General features: G+C 39.5%; 1 protein-coding gene across 26 annotated transcripts in view; it reads right to left on the reverse strand.

The window, feature by feature from the left end:
* REPS1 (RALBP1 associated Eps domain containing 1) overlaps positions 1 to 18,388 on the reverse strand; it is a 112,141-nt gene that overhangs the window by 11,414 nt on the left and 82,339 nt on the right. For 22 of the 26 annotated variants that reach the window (XR_010600100.1, XR_010600099.1, XM_065590280.1 and 19 more), the window contains 5 exons: positions 16,560 to 16,658; positions 8,247 to 8,319; positions 5,898 to 6,016; positions 4,116 to 4,180; positions 108 to 293 (listed from right to left, as the gene is read on the reverse strand). Coding sequence is in view for 24 of the 26 variants with exons in the window: in XM_065590280.1 (XP_065446352.1) it covers positions 108 to 293; positions 4,116 to 4,180; positions 5,898 to 6,016; positions 8,247 to 8,319; positions 16,560 to 16,658 (542 nt within the window). In the remaining 2 variants the exon portion in view is untranslated. The remainder of the gene's footprint in view (positions 1 to 107; positions 294 to 4,115; positions 4,181 to 5,897; positions 6,017 to 8,246; positions 8,320 to 16,559; positions 16,659 to 18,388) is intronic. The other 4 variants (XM_065590284.1, XM_008177034.4, XM_065590275.1 and 1 more) reach the window with 1 other exon arrangement.

Here is an 18,388-nt window from a genome sequence, read left to right on the forward strand (position 1 = left end):
CAGGGAAACAGGCAGGAAGCGATTTAAGCAAGGTCTACTGGGTATAACTAGCAGGGTACACCAGTGTATAACACTAAGTGGTCTACACTATATCCATTTACGCTGACCTGCAAGACTTCTGAATGTGTTTCAATTTCATCCTCCTCCTCTTCATTTACACCTGATGCAGCAAATGCCTCAAACTGGCTGAAGTCTGCAAAATTTGGCTGTTCTGGTATTTGCTGAGGTGAGGTACTGGTATGCGTTATTAGGCTTTCAGCATCCACTGAACGATGCACATGAGGACCTGCACCCTATAGCAAAACAAAGATGACAGTAATTACTAATACTGTGTTCCTGAAATAACTGACATAACATAGGAGCAAAATCTTGTCCAAACAAGAGTTTATGCAAGAATGCTAACCAAGGACAATTATTTAATTAATGTATTACTGCAGAAATTAGTGCCTTTGTTTAGACTTGTAATAACGCTTGGAAGTTTCTGTCCTGTCACTGGAACAAACATGCTTCTTATCATACAAGTACAAAATGACTACATTTGTAAGAAGGGGCAGAACACTTTGGTCGCCCATTATCAATGGTACAAAAATTATCAGTGGTAAAGTTAAACTTCTTTCCTTTCTCCTAAACTGTTTTGTTGTCCATTTTTCCAAGTGTACATCTCTTTGAACGGATAAAACCTACCCTTCCTCCAAAGTGCTCTTCTGGAGCTCAACTGAAACAGCAGGAAGGTGAAAGACAAAAAAAAGGCAGATGGAATATTGGAGGCTAAAGGCTACACAACAATTCTGAATTGAATAGTGTGAGAGAGGAGAAACCCTGCAGCAATACCAAGGTGTACTGGAGCAAAATGTTGGTTCATTGCTTGGGAGAGTTGTGACTGATACCAATGGAAGAGTGCCTTCAAGCATAAAAGTAGCACACCAATCATTTAAAGCACTCCCGGATGTATCTTGTGGCTTTTTAGCCTACAGCTTGTTAATTTTAACTTTTTTTTTTTTTTTTAATAGTTTGGGAATTATACAATGCTCTCCCCCCGAGAAGTAGAAATATGAAGGATAATTATTAGGAGAAGTATAACCTTTATATTGTCTCCTATTTTAAATATACATGTTTATTAACAACTTATCTTAGTATTAATAAGACTTTCTGACCCCCTTTCTGTGTCATCTCTAAGAAGTTAAGCATTCTTTTAGGATTAGTTTGCAACAACCCCTTTCAACTCAATTCCTATAAGAAAAAACAAAAACTAAGGATAATGAATGATTCCCAATTTATATTTACTGATATAAGTGGCTAGAGGCTCACAAACTGCTACTTCTAGAAGAGTAGCTTGTCACTTTGGGGAAGGCAAATTGAAAAGTCTCTTTTTCTTCTATCCTCTATCCCAGTCTCAAGGTTAATGTACTTTAATATTTAAAGTAAGGTGGGTGGCTGATAGTGAAGTAGATAAAACCTTTTTACTGCGACATGCTAATTAACAACATGACGAAGTGCACATCAAAACATTTTTAAATTGTATTTGTTTTAGCCAGTCAGGGTCAACCCACACTTTTGGCTTCAGGTGGTTATTTAGGCTTGGAAGTGGAGACAGGACTGGCCCACAGGGGATATACTGCCTCATGTTCAGATTTCATTACTATTTGGGACAAAATATGAAGCTACACAATCTTATGAATGAGGTAAACAAATACAAAACACAGTCAAACCTGAATTCAAAGTGAAAGAGCAATTCATATTGTGCTCAATTGCCTCCAGCTGAGTTGTACCTGATTAGTAAAGGACTAACATAATTTAGAGGTTTTGTAAGATTTAAAGTTTTTTTTTCAATTAAAAGAAAAGTACATATTCCTTTAATCTAATTTTAATTGTTCATTGTCACAAGTTAACTGAGGAGCCTTGAAATATTAAAGGGACATCTTCACCTGAAATTTAGTCAATTAAAAGAAAGGAGTTAAAAGTAGCTTCAGCTATTGCACCTTCCCTTCCCCCACTTGCCATTTTTGATGGTTTTGTAACAGCATTCCCTATTTTTGAAAATGTTTTTCTTCGCTCCATTGGTTTGTGAAACTCTCACAAAACTAATCGGGGAGAATGACTATAAATAGTCAATAACTGGAAGTGACTTCCCATAATTCTGTGAAATGCACAAGATAAACCAAAAAAGATTCCCTGATCTATTGAGAACATTTGGCAACACTCTCACACTTGCTACTCACATGCACCACCATCCAGCTTATGCACTGCTCCAGAACCGCACCCCCCCACCCCTACTGTGCACTCCCCTAATAGGAAGAGGGAAGTGAGTAATTTCCACAAAGCAAGGTACTGGAGATGTGAATGTGAGCAAAAATTTCATAGTACTTAAAACTGTATATGCCACCTGTGACTGTTCTCAGGGTACCCAGAACTATGAATCACCTTGTTACCCTGGCCTCCAATGAGGAGTCTTTTCTTGTGGTAGCTGGGTGACAGCTCCCTGATGTTGCCAGCTCTTCCTTTGCCAGGCAGGTTAACAATACCTGCACTGCAATCCCTGAATCCCTTTGAATCATTCCCCTGTGATACAGCCCAATATTGACTAATCACAGAAATTTCAGATCCTCTGCTATCAAAGGTGTTGTGTACCATAATTTACCAGTTTTACCTTAAACCACCATTTCTGTCAGCACAGCACTTGTGAGGTCTTCTAATCAAAATAGATTTATTTGAGAAAGAATAAAGATTTAACTAGTGAGAAAATGATGGGGGTAACTGCTTACAACACAAAACAGAATCATTAAATGATTTTACACTTATCCAATTACCTTTCCTATATAATAAAGTAGGCTTCCCCCACAAACATGAGCCCATTGCAGAGCTGGCTGGTTTCACCAGAACCAGGATAAAAGCTTTCATGGAAGCTCCTTAAGGGATTTCCTCAGTGATGGAGCCACAGTGCCCTTCACTACACTACAGCACTTACAGCAGTGCAGCTGCACTGATGCAGCACTTGTGGTGGAGATGCTCTAAGCTGACGGGAGAGCTTAACTCCTGCCTCGGTGAGAGGCGGTAGCTATGTTGGTGGGAGAAGCTCTCCCGCCAACATAGCAATGTCTATATCGGTGCTTAGGTTAATACAACTTACATATGGATTATTCACACTGCTGAGTTACGTAAATTGTACCAAGTAACCTGTAGCGTAGACCAGGTCTATGTCATACTGAAAACAGGCAGGGTGAATTCCTGCCTTGTTGTAGAGTTTCTTTTCTACCTTTAAATGGTTTTGATTGTTTATCATGGTCTCTCATGGTTTTCCATTGACTGTTTTGGGATGTGGCAAGGACAGACAATAGAACCTTGCATTGCCTAGCCAGCTGACTAGGGACTGATTAGCAACTCCCTCTTGCTTAAATGGATGGATCATCATTGAAACATCACTCAGGTGACTAATTTCTACTCCAAGTCCATAAAGCATACTTTAGATAAATACATTACTCCACAAATATTACCTGTACATACATCTCAATTTTGAGTCTTGACAAGTTACATGCTTTCAGTTGATAGCTTACATGTTATTCTTCATGGATAAATATCTTGTCAGACATGTGTTTGGTGCAGTGAGTTTGTCAGATTTCAGGTGAGAGTTTACAAAGAACAGGGGACCCTCTGCCAACGGGTGTCTGTCACCACCCCCAACTCAGGCCACAATATTTGTGTAGCATATTTCTGTACTGCTACCAAGGAATTATTCTGGGAAGGGTGTTCAAAAGTTTGTAACTTTCTGCCTCCCACCTCCCCCTCCCACCCATGTGGCTCCTGGACCAGAGACACTTCCCCTTGACCTCAGGGGAAAGGTACTTCAGGCCTCAATGTGTCCTTTTAGTCCATTGCTTCCCTAGGAGCAGGTCCCCAACTTCCTGGGGAAGCCCTGCAAGGTGGCAGAAGCCTAGGCTTGAAAGCTCTGGTACACATTCATACCCGCAATGTTTCCGAAAGACCGGCCTTATGTGCTTCCTTGCTGCCCATATTTTAGAGTAAAGTTAAAAATTCAACAGACAAAGACCGCACATGGCCAAAGAATTAGATATACTATTTAATTTAAAAAAAATGGTAACAGAATAAGTCAACTTCACCTGTGAGGGCGGTGGTCTTGGAGGCACTGCAGGGGGGTAGGCAACAACTCCAGCTTGTTGCTGTCCTGTGAAGAGACATAGGTTCTGAATGACAGTTGGATGACAGGGCTATTTCCATAGGTTAGGACATGCTCATTGCAAATATGATGAACATGTTTAGTTTTCCACTCTGCCAACATGAAAATAAGCTGTTATCTGCGCACAAGCTATCATAACCAGGACTGTCCTTCAGTGAGTGACACCACAATTATTCTGTAGCCAAGGATAAAAGGTGTCAGCTATATTTAAGATACAGAGGTAAAATACAGCATTAATTAATACTTATAACAGTTCTCAGGCATTGCCAAATTAGGCCTTAGGATGAGTTAGCTACATTACAAAGGTAAATTAGTATAAGTAAATTGATGATAAACCTGCTAAACTTGTGTCTGGTTGAGATATCCTGATGTTTTGAAAATAATTACTGAGTTTGGATAATAATGTCTACTAGAGATTAGTTGAGACCACAAGATAGCCGTTCGTAGTCAGGGTGAACTGTTAGAAACGTCCTTAACGTTACTGTTACTATGGTGATAAGATGACAAATGTGAATGAGTATGAGAACTAATGAATTAACCTATGAAAAACAACGCACCTCAAAAGCAGTGGGGAGTGAAAATTCAAATAACGAAAAGGGGTAAAAACCTTCCTAAATATGTATGAAGCCCGGTGGGTGTCAGTGTAACACATCATAAAAGCTATACCCTGGCCTGTGCCCCTATGGGGTGCGGGGGGGGGGGGGGGCAGGGGAGCGGAGGAGGAGGAGGAGGAGGAAAAGAGAGAGACGTCAGCATGACAATGGTGGTGGTGAAGTTGGGGTTTTTCACCAAGGCATGGTGTGAGTAATCTAAATATTACACGTTCTGAATTGGTGTCTCCTTTACCAGACTGCAGTGTGTATTGTATGGTTGGCTATTAAGAAAAATTATTACAGAAAGAGCACTAGATAGCCTCGGTTGTGCACCATGGGGTCCCCCTTCTGTTGATAACCTCTCCGCTATAGTCAATCTTGTGGGCTGAACACTCACAGATTAAAGTAGGTGTAAGCCCTCACCTTGAGGCAGGTAACTGGTTAAATCAAACTATAACTACAGATAAGGCTACAATACTGTGGCCTCTTTGGTCAAACACAAAATTGGCAAAAGGACAGAGCAAGAGACTGAGAATCAGACCTGGGTTCTACTCCTCACATCATTAGTTTGCTGTGTAAACTTCTCTACACCTCAGGTTTTTTCCCCAGCAGAAAAACATTTGTACATTGCTTTAAGATCATGAGCTGAAATTATAAAGACAGCATCTCTGTCAACAAACAGTAAGTTGCCTGTAAGAATTCTCTGAGGCTATAAATCTATTACCACCCTTTTGCATCTGAATCTGCATCTGTCAAGAACTCCTACCTGCTTCAATTTTGAGCACATTCAATTTGGAATGTGCAGTCCTCAGTTGGGTCACTGGGGTTCGTGGCTCCCATTCACTTGACTACACTGCCTCTCATGTACTGACATTTTATCTAGGAACTTACTGTTTTAATTAAGTTGTTGTTTAAGCCACTGTTTTCCTTTAAAAGGGAGTCTAAATTTTAATAAAAGCAATTAGTAGATATAACACTAAGCCTTTCACTTCAAACCTAATGCTGTCTATTTAAAAATAAAGTTAACACTTTCTCCAGAGAATTTTTTTTTTTGTTTAAGATAAATATGTACTAAACAAAGTAGCAAACACATGGATGTATAATATACCTACCTGGAGTAACTGTAAAGGATCTGTTCATATCTAAAGATGATGATCGAGAATGTGAAGGATGAGGTCTAGGAGGGGGTGGGGGTGGTGCAGTGTTCTCTGGAGATGTTCCTGAATGTGACCTGCAAAACAAGTAAACCTCTGTAGAGGCTTAGACAGCCAGAACAGTAGAAATTCAGTTGCAAAGTGCAACCCAAAACATCTGTATGAAGAAATCTTGTTTCAAGATTAATAGCCGTTACCAGCTCCTTTTCCCCCAGCCACATTTAGTTTTTAAATCAAGAGACTGGTGTTTCCCACTTCTGATAACTGAATTTGTTTTTATACTTTTATTTCCTCTTCAAAATCCATATTAGCCCTCCTTATTGCACTCTTATTACCTACTGTAATGTTTGTGGAAGCCTATAGTGTCGGACAGTAGACATCCCAAGTGTTAATTCAGGAGAAGGTATGCAATATCCAACCTAGACTGGAAGTCATTATGATCAGGACTTTTGTGAAACATGCAAGTTTCTGTCAATAGCCTGAATAGGAATTGTTTTCTACTGTTAAGTGGGATGGTGTAAAGAAAATGGAATTTCTGGTGGCTCTGCCTCACTCATATACAAGTCAGCCTTGAGCATGATCAAGCTGAGGTAGTGTCAGTATATGTTTGCAGATTTGAATGCTAGCTTTTCAATCTGAAGTTTCTATTACCTAGTTCATTTGTTTAGGATCTTGAGAAATACTGCCCTTATTCTTGGGTGTTTTGTTATTTTGCATGAATTTTAAGCTCTTACAAATGCAAGACATAATTAGTAATGTCAAGATCCAAATGCAGATCCTGCAAAGATTTACACCTTTTAGGCAGTGGTTCTCAAACTTTTGTATTGGGGACTCCTTTCACACAACAAGCCTCTGAGTGTGATCCCCTTTATAAATTAAAATTTAAATTAAAAACACTTTTTAAACATTTAACCCTCTTATAAATGCTGGGGTTTGGGGGTGGAGGCTGAGAGCTCGCAACCCCTTGAGGGGTCACAACCCCCGTTTGATAAGCCCAAACTCGGAATGAGGTTAAAGAGAGATGAAGTCTTATGTTGCTGTAGTACTATCTGAATGAGATTTTTTGTCTAGAGTACTTTTGGTGCACTCATTAAAAAAAAGAAACTTGGGGGTAAGTCTATACTACAGAGGCCATGTCAGCATAACCCCGTGATGTAGATGCAGCCTACACCGATGGAAGGGGGTTTTCCTGTCTGTGTAGCAACATCACCTTCTCAACAACAAGATGGCTACATCAACAAAAACCACCATCTCAGTAAAGATTTATATAAAAGTAGACAAAGAATCAAATTTGCAATTAAGCAACACTGGAAAACACTACAAGTTAAAATAACCAGAAAGGGTTTGTAATTAACAGTTTTTATAATGTTTACTACATGAAGTCACCCTAATTATTTTAGTTTTAAGATATAACTTAAAAACTGATCCTATGCTGTTTAACAGCAACACTGATTTCCAGTCCTACTGTACAAAGTCTCCCCTCCATACTGGAGATTTTCAGTGCTTTTAAAATCCTCTTTTATATATGATGTTCTTATTTAGTAAATCATAGCATAGTAGAACCAGAAGGGTCCTTGGGAAGTCATCTAGTCCAGTCCCTGCACTCAAGGCAGGACTAAGTATTATCTAGACCATCCCTGACAGGTGTTTGTCCAACCTGCTCTTAAAAATGTCCAATGATGGAGATTCTACAACCTCCCTAGGCAATTTATTCCAGTGCTTAACTACCCTGATAGTTAGGAAGTTTTTCCTAATGTCCAACCTAAACCACTCTTGCTGCAATTTAAGCCATTGCTGCTTAACCTCTGAGGATAGGACAACGAGAACCATTTTTCTCCCTCCTCCTTGTAACAACCTTTTATGTACTTGAAAACTTATGTCCCCCTTCAGTCTTCTCTTCTTCAGACTAAACAAACCCAATTATTTCAATCTTCTCTCAGAGGTCATGTTTTCTAGACCTTTAATCATTGTTGTTGCCCTTCTCTGGATTTATCAAGTAGAATGTTCTCATGACTGAACATGGAATAATAACTGACTAGCCAATTCCAGGCTTGCCACTGTAATCAAGCAGTGCTGTTCTGCTGCACCAGAAATTTTAACTTTATACATATTAAGGGCAGACTGATACACTTCTACCATATATCACTAGGGAACAGGTTGCCTACACTTTTGATTGTTAAAATAATGGCCACCATAAATCTTTATTTGGCCTTTTAAATGCTAGTTATTAAACAGCCAAAAAGATCATTTGGGAGGGAGGAAGTGTGTTTTATAACCTTTAATATTTCTTGTTACTACTCTACTGACCGTTGCCGAGTTACAGTGCTTCCAATCTGCTCTGGATCTGAAGTATAGGAGTCTGAACTGCTGTAACCATCTGCTGGTAGAATGAAAGTACAAAATTTCATTTTCGTAGTGTTCATTTATCATAATTTAATTATGCTAAAAACAGCAACAGGTTATATTACCTACGCAGCAATAGAAAAGATTATTTCAAGTCCAAAAAATAAGTATGTACCTTATTGTTGTACTTCCCTGTAAGATACCATCTGGGCAGGATTCTAAACCTTGAGTCAAAGTAACTGAATGTCCCCAAAGAAAGTAACAATAATATAGTTGTTGGCAGAACAAACTAAGACAATGCCCACTCTGTGAACAAGTTGGTGTATTTTGTTTTTAAAAGATGGAGTAAGACCTAAGAATCAGGCCTTTCACTTCAGAACCTTTTAAAATACATCAGATGACAAAAACAAGCAGGTAACGAGTATAGGTTCCTCTATTTTGTGAACAGTTTCTGCAGGACGGAGGCTTGAAGCAGAATTCCTTCCTAGAGGCCAAATCAATTAAAACCTTTTTAAGACGCAGAGAGATCAGGACCATGTAACTGCCCTGACATGTATCTGAGAAGGGAAACAAACCAGAAGCAGGGCAGCAGCTATATCTTGGACTGAATGAACTTTGACATGGGTTTCCAGCTTTAGGCTAGTCAATTTGCAGCAACGTGAGATGCAACCACAGAAATATTTAGATACAATCCTCTTATGTGATAGCACTGCCTTGGGAATTTGTCAAGTTGGGTTGACTGTCAGGATCTTAGTAGCTCAGAGTAGAACCACTAAAAACTTCTCAAGCAGACAGAAAAAGCTCTCACACATGTGAATGTGGAACAAATTGGCAAAACTGGCTCATTAAGGTGAATTCCATCACCACCTTGAGGAGAATCTCAGATGAGTCCATAGCACGACTTCATTCTGGTGAAGCGTGGTTTACAATGAATAATCACTACAGCATGAGACTTGCTATGACCTGAGGTTAGAAAAGTCGATGCCCACCTAAGAAAATGGAGTCTCAGATAATGAAGTCTCCTTCTGAGTTAGTATCTTTGGCAGAATATATTAATCTCTCATGACACAAACGGCTTCCAAAAAAGAGTCAGTTCCCACAAGAACCTGAAAACAAGGTGATACAGTGACACTGGTCAACTGGTTCATGAGATGCCAAAATAACTGACAAATGTAGTTGGATGAAGTTAGTCTAAATTAATCTCAGAGGTCAAGAAGCTGGTGAAGAACAGGTAAAGAGATCCACATTTCCCTGTTTATAGCTCAAATCTTTTTCTATCTACCATTTTAAGCATCAGCATTAATTTAGAAGAGCTCCTCCAGGATGCATCATGCCTATCTAGAATTTCTCTGGCCAAAAACCAATTTGGGTCCCTGAGATCCATGACACAGAAGTTTCCTCATCTTTAATTACCAGGAAGCATGTAGAATAAAATCCCACCTATCTCACTGGCATGAGTCTGGATTTCCAATAGTATCTTTCACAAATCAGAGTATGTTCAAAAGCATTCTTGGCTGAGTAAGAGGAGGGATTCAATAGGACTTTAAGAAAAACATTCTGTAGAGCCAAAAAATTAGGTTAGGACCCACATTATACCCAGGACAAAAGGTTACAGTATGGCTCCAAAAAACAGGAGTTCCTGGCAAACTCTGGCTAGCAATATATTCTAGAACCCTTAAAAATGTTTGGTGCTCATTGAAAGGAAAATTAAAATCTTTATGTTGCTGCTGATATAGAGGCAGAGTGCCCTGAGCACTTTAGAAGTCAGCTGCTGACATAAAAGCTTGCTTTTTAAGTGAGGCATATCTTCCCTCCCTTCAGAGATGGACCAGAAGGACAAGACAGACTAAAAAGAACGAAGGGTGGCCTTTGACTTCATTGCCTTCTATAGAAAGACATCCACTCATTTCATAGAGGTGTTGTGTAGCCTCCAACAAGCTGTAAGTGTGTAGTGTTGACTTCAAACTCTGAGACCAAAGGATACTGGGGACTGTGCTGGAATTCCTAGTGGAAAATATATTGCAGGATGCTTCAGTGGTGAAGCTACCTAACTGGAACTAGAGAAAAGCTGGGTGGTACAGAGGCCCAGTGATCGACTGCTAAAGTCAACTCAGGCTAATGATCTGAGGATTACTCTTTTGGAAGCTATGCCCCAAAAAATTAAGTTTGCACTTCTGTCTGTCTCACTGGTGAGCTCAGACCCAGAAGTGAGAATACTACAGAGATGATATCTTTACATTAAGAAATTCTCACCAGTCAGTTTTTGTTTTAAAAGAAGACTGCAGGTCCCCGTACCCTGTGCAGTTGGGCTGAGTCCCTTATCATAGAGTAAGGAGGCAGCCAGAGGCATCACTGTACTTCGTTTCAGCTCCAAAAATAGAAAAAAATTCTATGCAGAGCAAAACATTTAGATATGTATGGGTGTAAAAAAGGAAAACCTGCTAAGTGTGGGAACTATGTACAGAATGAAAATGTTGATATCCAAATATATATATCTCCTTTAAAAACCGAGGATTGCCTGGATCAAGGTGCATTCAAGTTTCTAAGAAATATTGACAGGTAAGAACCTTCAATAGCACTCCCTCCCCCCCCCCCCCAATCCAACAGAGTGGTAACACACCTCTAAAACATTGTGTATAGAATGGTTCAGAGTCCAACCATTTCTTGAAGAACCCTGTGTGCAAAGACAATGTCTGTGCAAGCTTGGAAAGCTGTATTAATATTCTGTGGCATTGTAAACGTTAGATGAAGTGGTGATCTTGCGAAGTTCTTGCAAAAACCTCTGCTCACAAGGTGAAGTAGACTGCCAACCACTATCCGTGCTCAACGGACCAAGTTCCCTTGCTTTATAAAAGCTTCTTATACATCTTACAGAGGAAACCTGTAGATTATCTTCATTCTGATCTTTAAAATGATCAACTGGCATAGCACTTAGTTTTCATAAATCCACAGAAGAGTATTAACCTTCTGTATTGGGTATAGATTGGCTTCTGGGTTGGATATAGATAGAATGAACCATTGTCACTGAACTGCTACGTCTGATACCACTTTCAACACCAATTCCTTTATTCTGTCTCATATCAGGATAAGAAATAATGGACAAAAATATAGAACCTCAGTTTGGTGGGGGGGGGGGGGGTCCTATCCGAGTATCGAATACATTCATGAATACTCTACATGGCACAGAGTGAAATGGAACTACATTATTTTGATGTGACCCTGGTCTTAAGGCAACTATATGTAAGGAAGCCTCCTTCAAGTCTACAGAAATGAGAGAAGTGTTGTAATATAAGCTAGCTACATAGTGGATGAAGTGGTCTGTATCTTAAGCCTGGTATATTGAGTATGTTTGTGGAGCCACTCAAGGTCCAAGATGCCTCTTAGTCAACCAGATATCTATAGAGAAGAGCAGTAAAGGATGGTAAACCTCTCTGGGCAAGAAACTTGCTTTGTCACTCCAACAGAAAGTTACTGGATTTTTTGTAATAGAATGGTTACTTCTAAATACACCCCTACCCTGATGTAACGCGACTCGATATAACACAAATTTGGATATAACGCGGTAAAGCAGTGCTCGGGGGGGGGGGGGGGGGCTGCGCACTCCGATGGATCAAAGCAAGTTCGATATAACACGGTTTCACCTATAACGCGGTAAGATTTTTTTGGCTCCTGAGGACAGCATTATATCTGGGTAGAGGTGTATGTTTGGATAAGGTAATTTGGGCATTATACAATTAACTGCAACAGTACTTCCCTTCCCTTGATGACACTGGAGGAGCGTGAGCAACTCCTATAAGGATGGAGAAACATAACTCTGCAAAAGTCTACTCTTGCACATCGTTTAGAATTTTCCTAATTCTGTCGGCCATGCTAGTTTTCTACTGATCTGAGTAAAACTTTCTAAAAGGGAAGTACTGCAGGAGTGTATTTCCAGAGAGAACACCACTTTATTTTCAGGTAGGCAATAGCCAGTTCAGGGAGGAAAAAAGCTGTGTTCTAGAGGTCTGTTTACCAGCTTCTTTGTAACCAACTACCCCATTCCCCAGGGTATTCCAGTATACCCTGGGATGGCAGTCAGGTCTGCAAATCTTCTATGCCCCCTACATCTGATGGTTCTAGAATTTCTTAAACCCAAAAGCAAAAGCTTACATGATTTAAGCAGAATGTAACCTAATTTAAATAAGTAATGGATTCAAAATAATTTCTTACTGAAAGGTTTTCTTATGCAGCACTGCTCAGCTCTTTTGGGTTTTTTCCCTTCCTTTTTTTTTTAATAAAGCCTGGAGAAAAATGACAATTTTCTCCTTGTTCCAAATATTACTTTTGTTCACTTCTTCTCATGTAGTGACTCTGCAATTCCAGCTCTAGAGGAGTTCAAGTGGCTAGGCAGACTACAAGCCAACCTCTTCTCCAGCTACCCCTTTCTAAAGAAAGGGTTTATCCTCTTCCCCCGTACAATCAAGTAACCTGTGCAGAGAGAGACGACCCAGCAATGGTAGTGTCTAAAAAGATCTTTTCACTTCCTGTTTGTTGGGAAATTTCATCCCTTCCTCTTGAATGTGGACCTGGCCACAGTTATCCATGCACTCATTACCTCCAGACAGGATTACTGGAATTCCCTGCATCTGAAGCTGAATGTGAAAATGCACAAGAACCTCCATGGTCTAGGCTTCCGTGAGCACATCAGACCCTTGCTTGAGTCCCTCCACAGGTTCCCAGTCATTTTCAGATGCCAGTTTAAGGTCTTGGTTCCGATCTTCAAAGAAGTTTATGGTTCAAGCCCCAGATACATTAAAGACTGAATCTGATCTGTGAATCACCAAGAGAGTTGCACTCCTCTGGGGAAATGCAGACCACAAAGCCCAGGAGGAAGCACTTGAGAGCTAAGAAAAAAGCACTCTCAGTCAAGGAGATCTGGCTATGAAACAAGCTTCCAGAAGACAGCTAAGTCCCATCTGATTGTCCATAGGAAACTGCAGAATTTTCCTCTTAGACCAAGTCTATTTACCACAGCAAGAACAATACTCCCTCCCCCCCAAATGCAACAGAGGGTCCTGTGGCACCTTTAAGACTAACAGAAGTATTGAAGCATAAGCTTTCGTGGGTGCATGCCCAATTCATAAGACGCAAGTCTTAAAGGTGCCACAGGACCCTCTGTTGCCTTTTACAGATTCAGACTAACACGGTTCCCCCCGATACACTACACTCCCAAAAAGCCACCCCACAAATCAACCAAAAACTAAACAAAATAAAGTCCTCAAGTAGAATTTTTACACTGAAAAAGGGAGACAAGCTACAGGCTCCACTTAGTTCACTAGGGACCTTGCTATTCATTTCATGTGGAAGGTGCTCAGACACTATGGTGATGCGCAGCTCTATAAATTCCTCAGAAAGGAATAAGGTAACCTCCCTGGGCTACCTGATCCCCCTCCTCATCTGCTAGTCCATGATAAGAAAAAAATCCTTAAAGAGACCGTCTCACAATTTGTGTGTCACAATATAAGAGACAATCAGTTCCAATTGCATTAACTGGTTTCTTGAGGTATATAGATTAGCATAACCTTCCAAATTATTTTCTGTATTTATTTGTTTGTAATGGCATTTTACAATTTCTCCTGGGAAAGGAATAGGCTTCCAGTGATTGAGAATGGTCTTGGATTTGAGACAGCCAACTTCAGCAGAACATCAGGCCACTAACTGACCTATTTTCTTTTATTTCACTACCCTCTTCTTTACAGGAATAATTCTTCCTGGTATATCCAGAGCTGCAAGACCTTTTACTTCTATTAAGGCCTTGTAGGATGTAGAATTTCTCTCCCCACATAATGATTTCCAGCACTTTCAGATTTGTCCAGTAGGCTGCCACACACGGATTTGGGCTGAGGATACCAATCTTTTGGATTGTGTTTTGGCCGTCCACAAACAGAACCATAGATACAGCCTTGTAACTGATTTCAATGCCTTTAAGCCCTGAGGGGAAATGGAATGCATTCATACAGGTGTGCCACTAACTTGAGACAGTTGAGATCTTGTTCACAATACTTTCGACATTTTTTTTATCTTGTACTTGGATTAAATCAGTGTTTAGTTTCTTCCATCAAGCTAGCACAGACTAGCTAAGAACAGGGACAAAGGGAAGGCTTGACTCTTACTTTGACTTCCGAAACATCTGTTTGTCTGAGGAAAATTCACCCTTGGTAGGAATTACTCTCAACTTAGAAGTGGCTGCAAGAGATTTTTAAGAATTCACTTTACTGAAAACTCATGTAACTGCACTACTTTGGCTGGGAAATACAATATTTATTAAATTATATCCTCCACAACTGGATTTAGAAGCAAAGTGGATTCTCTTTTTGATTAGCGGTAAGAAGCTACTTCCTTATTAATATCCTCTCAGCTTCTTTCTTCAGGCTCAGTTTAGATAATTTCACCCTATGGTCAGAAAGGTTAACAGCCTTCCATATGATGCTAGGTCAGACTTTTGGAGTTGGATAATTCTCCTTCTTGTATAGGGGATCATGGTGCATAAATTTTTTTTCACTTCTCACACATTTGCTTCCCTCTTTATATATATATTTTTAAAAACTTCTGGATGAGAGAAGTCAATAGGTGCCTTCATTTCCTCACCACCCGCACCTTGTCCATATCATGGCTAGAGAAAACATCTCTGCTAAATGACCTTTGACATGCCTACATTTACCCAGTAGGGCAGAAGACTACACAACGGTATAAGACGGGTTGCTGGCACATTGCTGAAATAAAAAATATACAGGCTAGCATGCTGGGAATTATAGAATTAGAAGAGGCATGGCATTTGCCTTCTCCTGTTTAGTGGCTGCAGGCTGCTCTAACAAGGAGTTAGAGCCAGAAAGGGCCCTTTCAGAATTCAGTCCCTGAATGCAGCAGCAGTCTCCCACTATAAGACAGCATGTCATTGCACATTTTCTCCACCATACTGGAAGACTTCTGAGTAAGGACTGGGCACTCTGCACCAGGAAAAGGGACAGGGAAAGAGGAGGGGCCTGAAAAGAAGTGACCCTGAAAGAAAACTATACCACTGAAATTGAGTTGAAGAGTAAGGGAAATGCTGTTGCCAAAAAGGGATCTATTGACTGTCTTACATGGCTGTTGCAGAATGTTCTGCCAATTGATGCCATATGGGGCACTGAGACAGTTTTAGCTGCCTCCATACTTCATGGCAACGGATCAAGAGGACTAATGTCAGGTATTGATTTTTAATGAAGGAAGTTATACAATATAATGAACAAAGTGAAGGAAAAACAGTTTCAGGAATAAAAACACAGAGAGATAAGATACTTAGACATCTGATTTGTGACTGGTCTGTGTGATTACACATAGAACAGTCTAATAAAATCGGTATAGTACAATATATATATTTGGTGTAGAGAATATTAAAAACCAAGTTACTGCAACCAGGGTAAACAGAGGGTTGACAAGTTAACTGTACCTAGAAAAAAAATGTCAAAAGTCAATCACAAGAAATTGTGGTATTTTGGCTCACAATTTTTCAAAGAAACTGAAACAGTGACAGCAGATGCCTCCCTTTGGTATAAAACCGTTTTCTAATCTTCAAAAAATATGTTGCTATTTGGTTTTGAGACAAGAGTGGGATCAAATTCTACTTAAAGCTATTTCTGCTGGAGATAAAGAATAGTGCAACCAGTTTACATTTCTGAGATTATGTCTGAGAACAGGAAAATAGTCTTATCAGTTAAAATAAGACAGTTAATTTCTTACCAGATTTAGGATTAGATCCTCAAATGGCCTAAATTGGCACAGCTCCAATGAAGAAGCCAGAGAAGCTATACCTATTTTTATCTGCTATTATCTATCCCTTTATCTTTTTGTAAGACAGGAAGATACTTCCCAAGTCAAAATACAATGTTGGACATTTGTTTTAAGAAGTTTCTTGCTTTTCAGGAACAGTTTGTGTTCTTCTTAGCTGGAAACATCAAGAACAATAATTCAGGTTGACATTCCTTTAAAGTGTGATAAATGGGTTAAAACAGTGGTGACCAACCTAATTACACAGGAGGACCACAACTAAGCACAACCTTGTGTGACCCAAACAGATTCTATATACTTTTGTGTAGATGAAAATGATGTAAACATGACAACAAAACACGCTAATGAATCAGCCGTTAGTATACTGTGTTGAAGCTGGTTGTGGGTCTTATGAAATGCTCTGGTGGGCCTTGTACAGCCCGTTGGCCATAGGTTGGGCACCCCTGGATTAAAAGTTGCTTTGATACTTACCAACTGTATTTCCAGCTACAAATTTTGATGAACTCATATTATTTTCTTCTGAGAGGTCAGGTGGTTTCACAAGTAGAGGGCTAGTGGGATTAGCAAGATCTAGGTGGAAAAAAGATTATTGCTATTCTTTTTATGTAAGATTAAGTGATATACAAAATACACTGAAATATCCTTCTCTTCGGGGGCCAAGTCTTCATTAACGAAAGTTCAGCCCTAAACCAAAATTTTGCACTTGATTGGAATTTTAGATGGATAAACTACAATGATGCTATCTACACAATTATAATTTTAAACACAAAAACTATTAATTCATAAATAAAAATTAAACTTTGAAACTTTACATTTCAATATTGGTATATAATTGCACTGGTTAATATGCATATATCTAATAATTTTTCCAAATATACAATCTTATAAAACATTCATTTCTTGTGTCAGTGGTGAAATGCCTGAGCGTATGTATCCTTGCAGGCTTTAAGACATTTGTTTTGCCCTTCTATGTAATATTGTAAAATTATAGTCAAGTTCATAAAATTTTGCAGTTTTAGGATTCATTAAGTTAACAATATGGGTCCCATTGTGCTAGGCACTATACAAACATGACATAAGCAAGTCCCTGCATGAGAGTGCCTCTTTGGGGCAGGGGCCATTTATTATATATCTACGCAGTGCCTAGCAAAATGGGAACATGTCCTCTAGGTACGACCATAATAATGTACATTGGTGTAAGACATGACATCAGACAAGTATGCCTTTAAGAGAAAAACAATTTTCATTTTATATAATGCCCTTGTCAAGAGTTCTAAATGAATTTATAATAAAAGGTTAGACATTTTAAAAATAAAATCTAAATTGATATATTCACTGATGCACATCAAAAGACATCAAAAACCCCTCACTTTACTTTCCCACTCTTCTGAAAATCATAGGACAGTAGGCTTTGCAACATGCCCTGGAGGTCAATAAATTCCAGACTAAAGAATCTTCCCCTACAGACTATTAATTCAAGCACCTCATATGATCACAAACCCCACAGTACAGCAAAAAGCAGTGATCTCAGATGCACAAGACCCAAATCGCAATGGGTTTTACAGTTAAAGCTTAATAACCTGAATTGCATTTGGAAACAAATGAGATGTAAAATCAATTTATGATTCACTGGTGAAGTGAACCCCATATGAAGAGTCCTGGTAAACAATCTGGCAACTGCTATCTGTACTAAATGAAGTTTCCAGGTGGTGTGCAAATGAAGCCCAAATAGAGTGTGAATAGATATGAGTAAATGTGGCAAAACCTGCACCATAGAGACATGCTTTATCTCCCCGCACAGATCCAAAAGGAACATGCTCTTGGCTGCTGCCGCTATCTGGAAATCTCTAGAATTTACAGTGTTAGCACATTATAGAAGCCCACTCCAACCCCTCCCCCCCCAGCAAAAAAATGAAGATTAGAGACTGGGAAATAATACAGCAAGATTGTCAGAATCAAAAGATGTTGGAGAATGGGCATAGAAATCATTTGAGGAAGGCTAGCAGGTTTCAAATGGATAAGATGAAAGCCTCCAGCAGTAGCAGACCAAATCTCACCCATTAGATTTTACTAAATAGAACCGACCACACTAAGTAACAGGTCATAGTCCAGAGCTCCCCAAGCACCTCAAGAACTTGAATATGCAAATCTGGGAAAGTTCTCCAACTCCTGACACAGATCTGCATCTTGATGCTTCCAATCTACTCCAAGCAATCTTATCCTAGAAGCAGATGGAGAAATCCTCATAGCAACCATCAACCCTCTAAATCATCGTGTCAGTATGCTCCTTTAATTCATGA

The sequence above is a fragment of the Chrysemys picta genome, chromosome 3 (genome assembly GCF_011386835.1).
Source record: "Chrysemys picta bellii isolate R12L10 chromosome 3, ASM1138683v2, whole genome shotgun sequence".
In the NCBI taxonomy this organism is placed as follows: domain Eukaryota; kingdom Metazoa; phylum Chordata; order Testudines; family Emydidae; genus Chrysemys; species Chrysemys picta.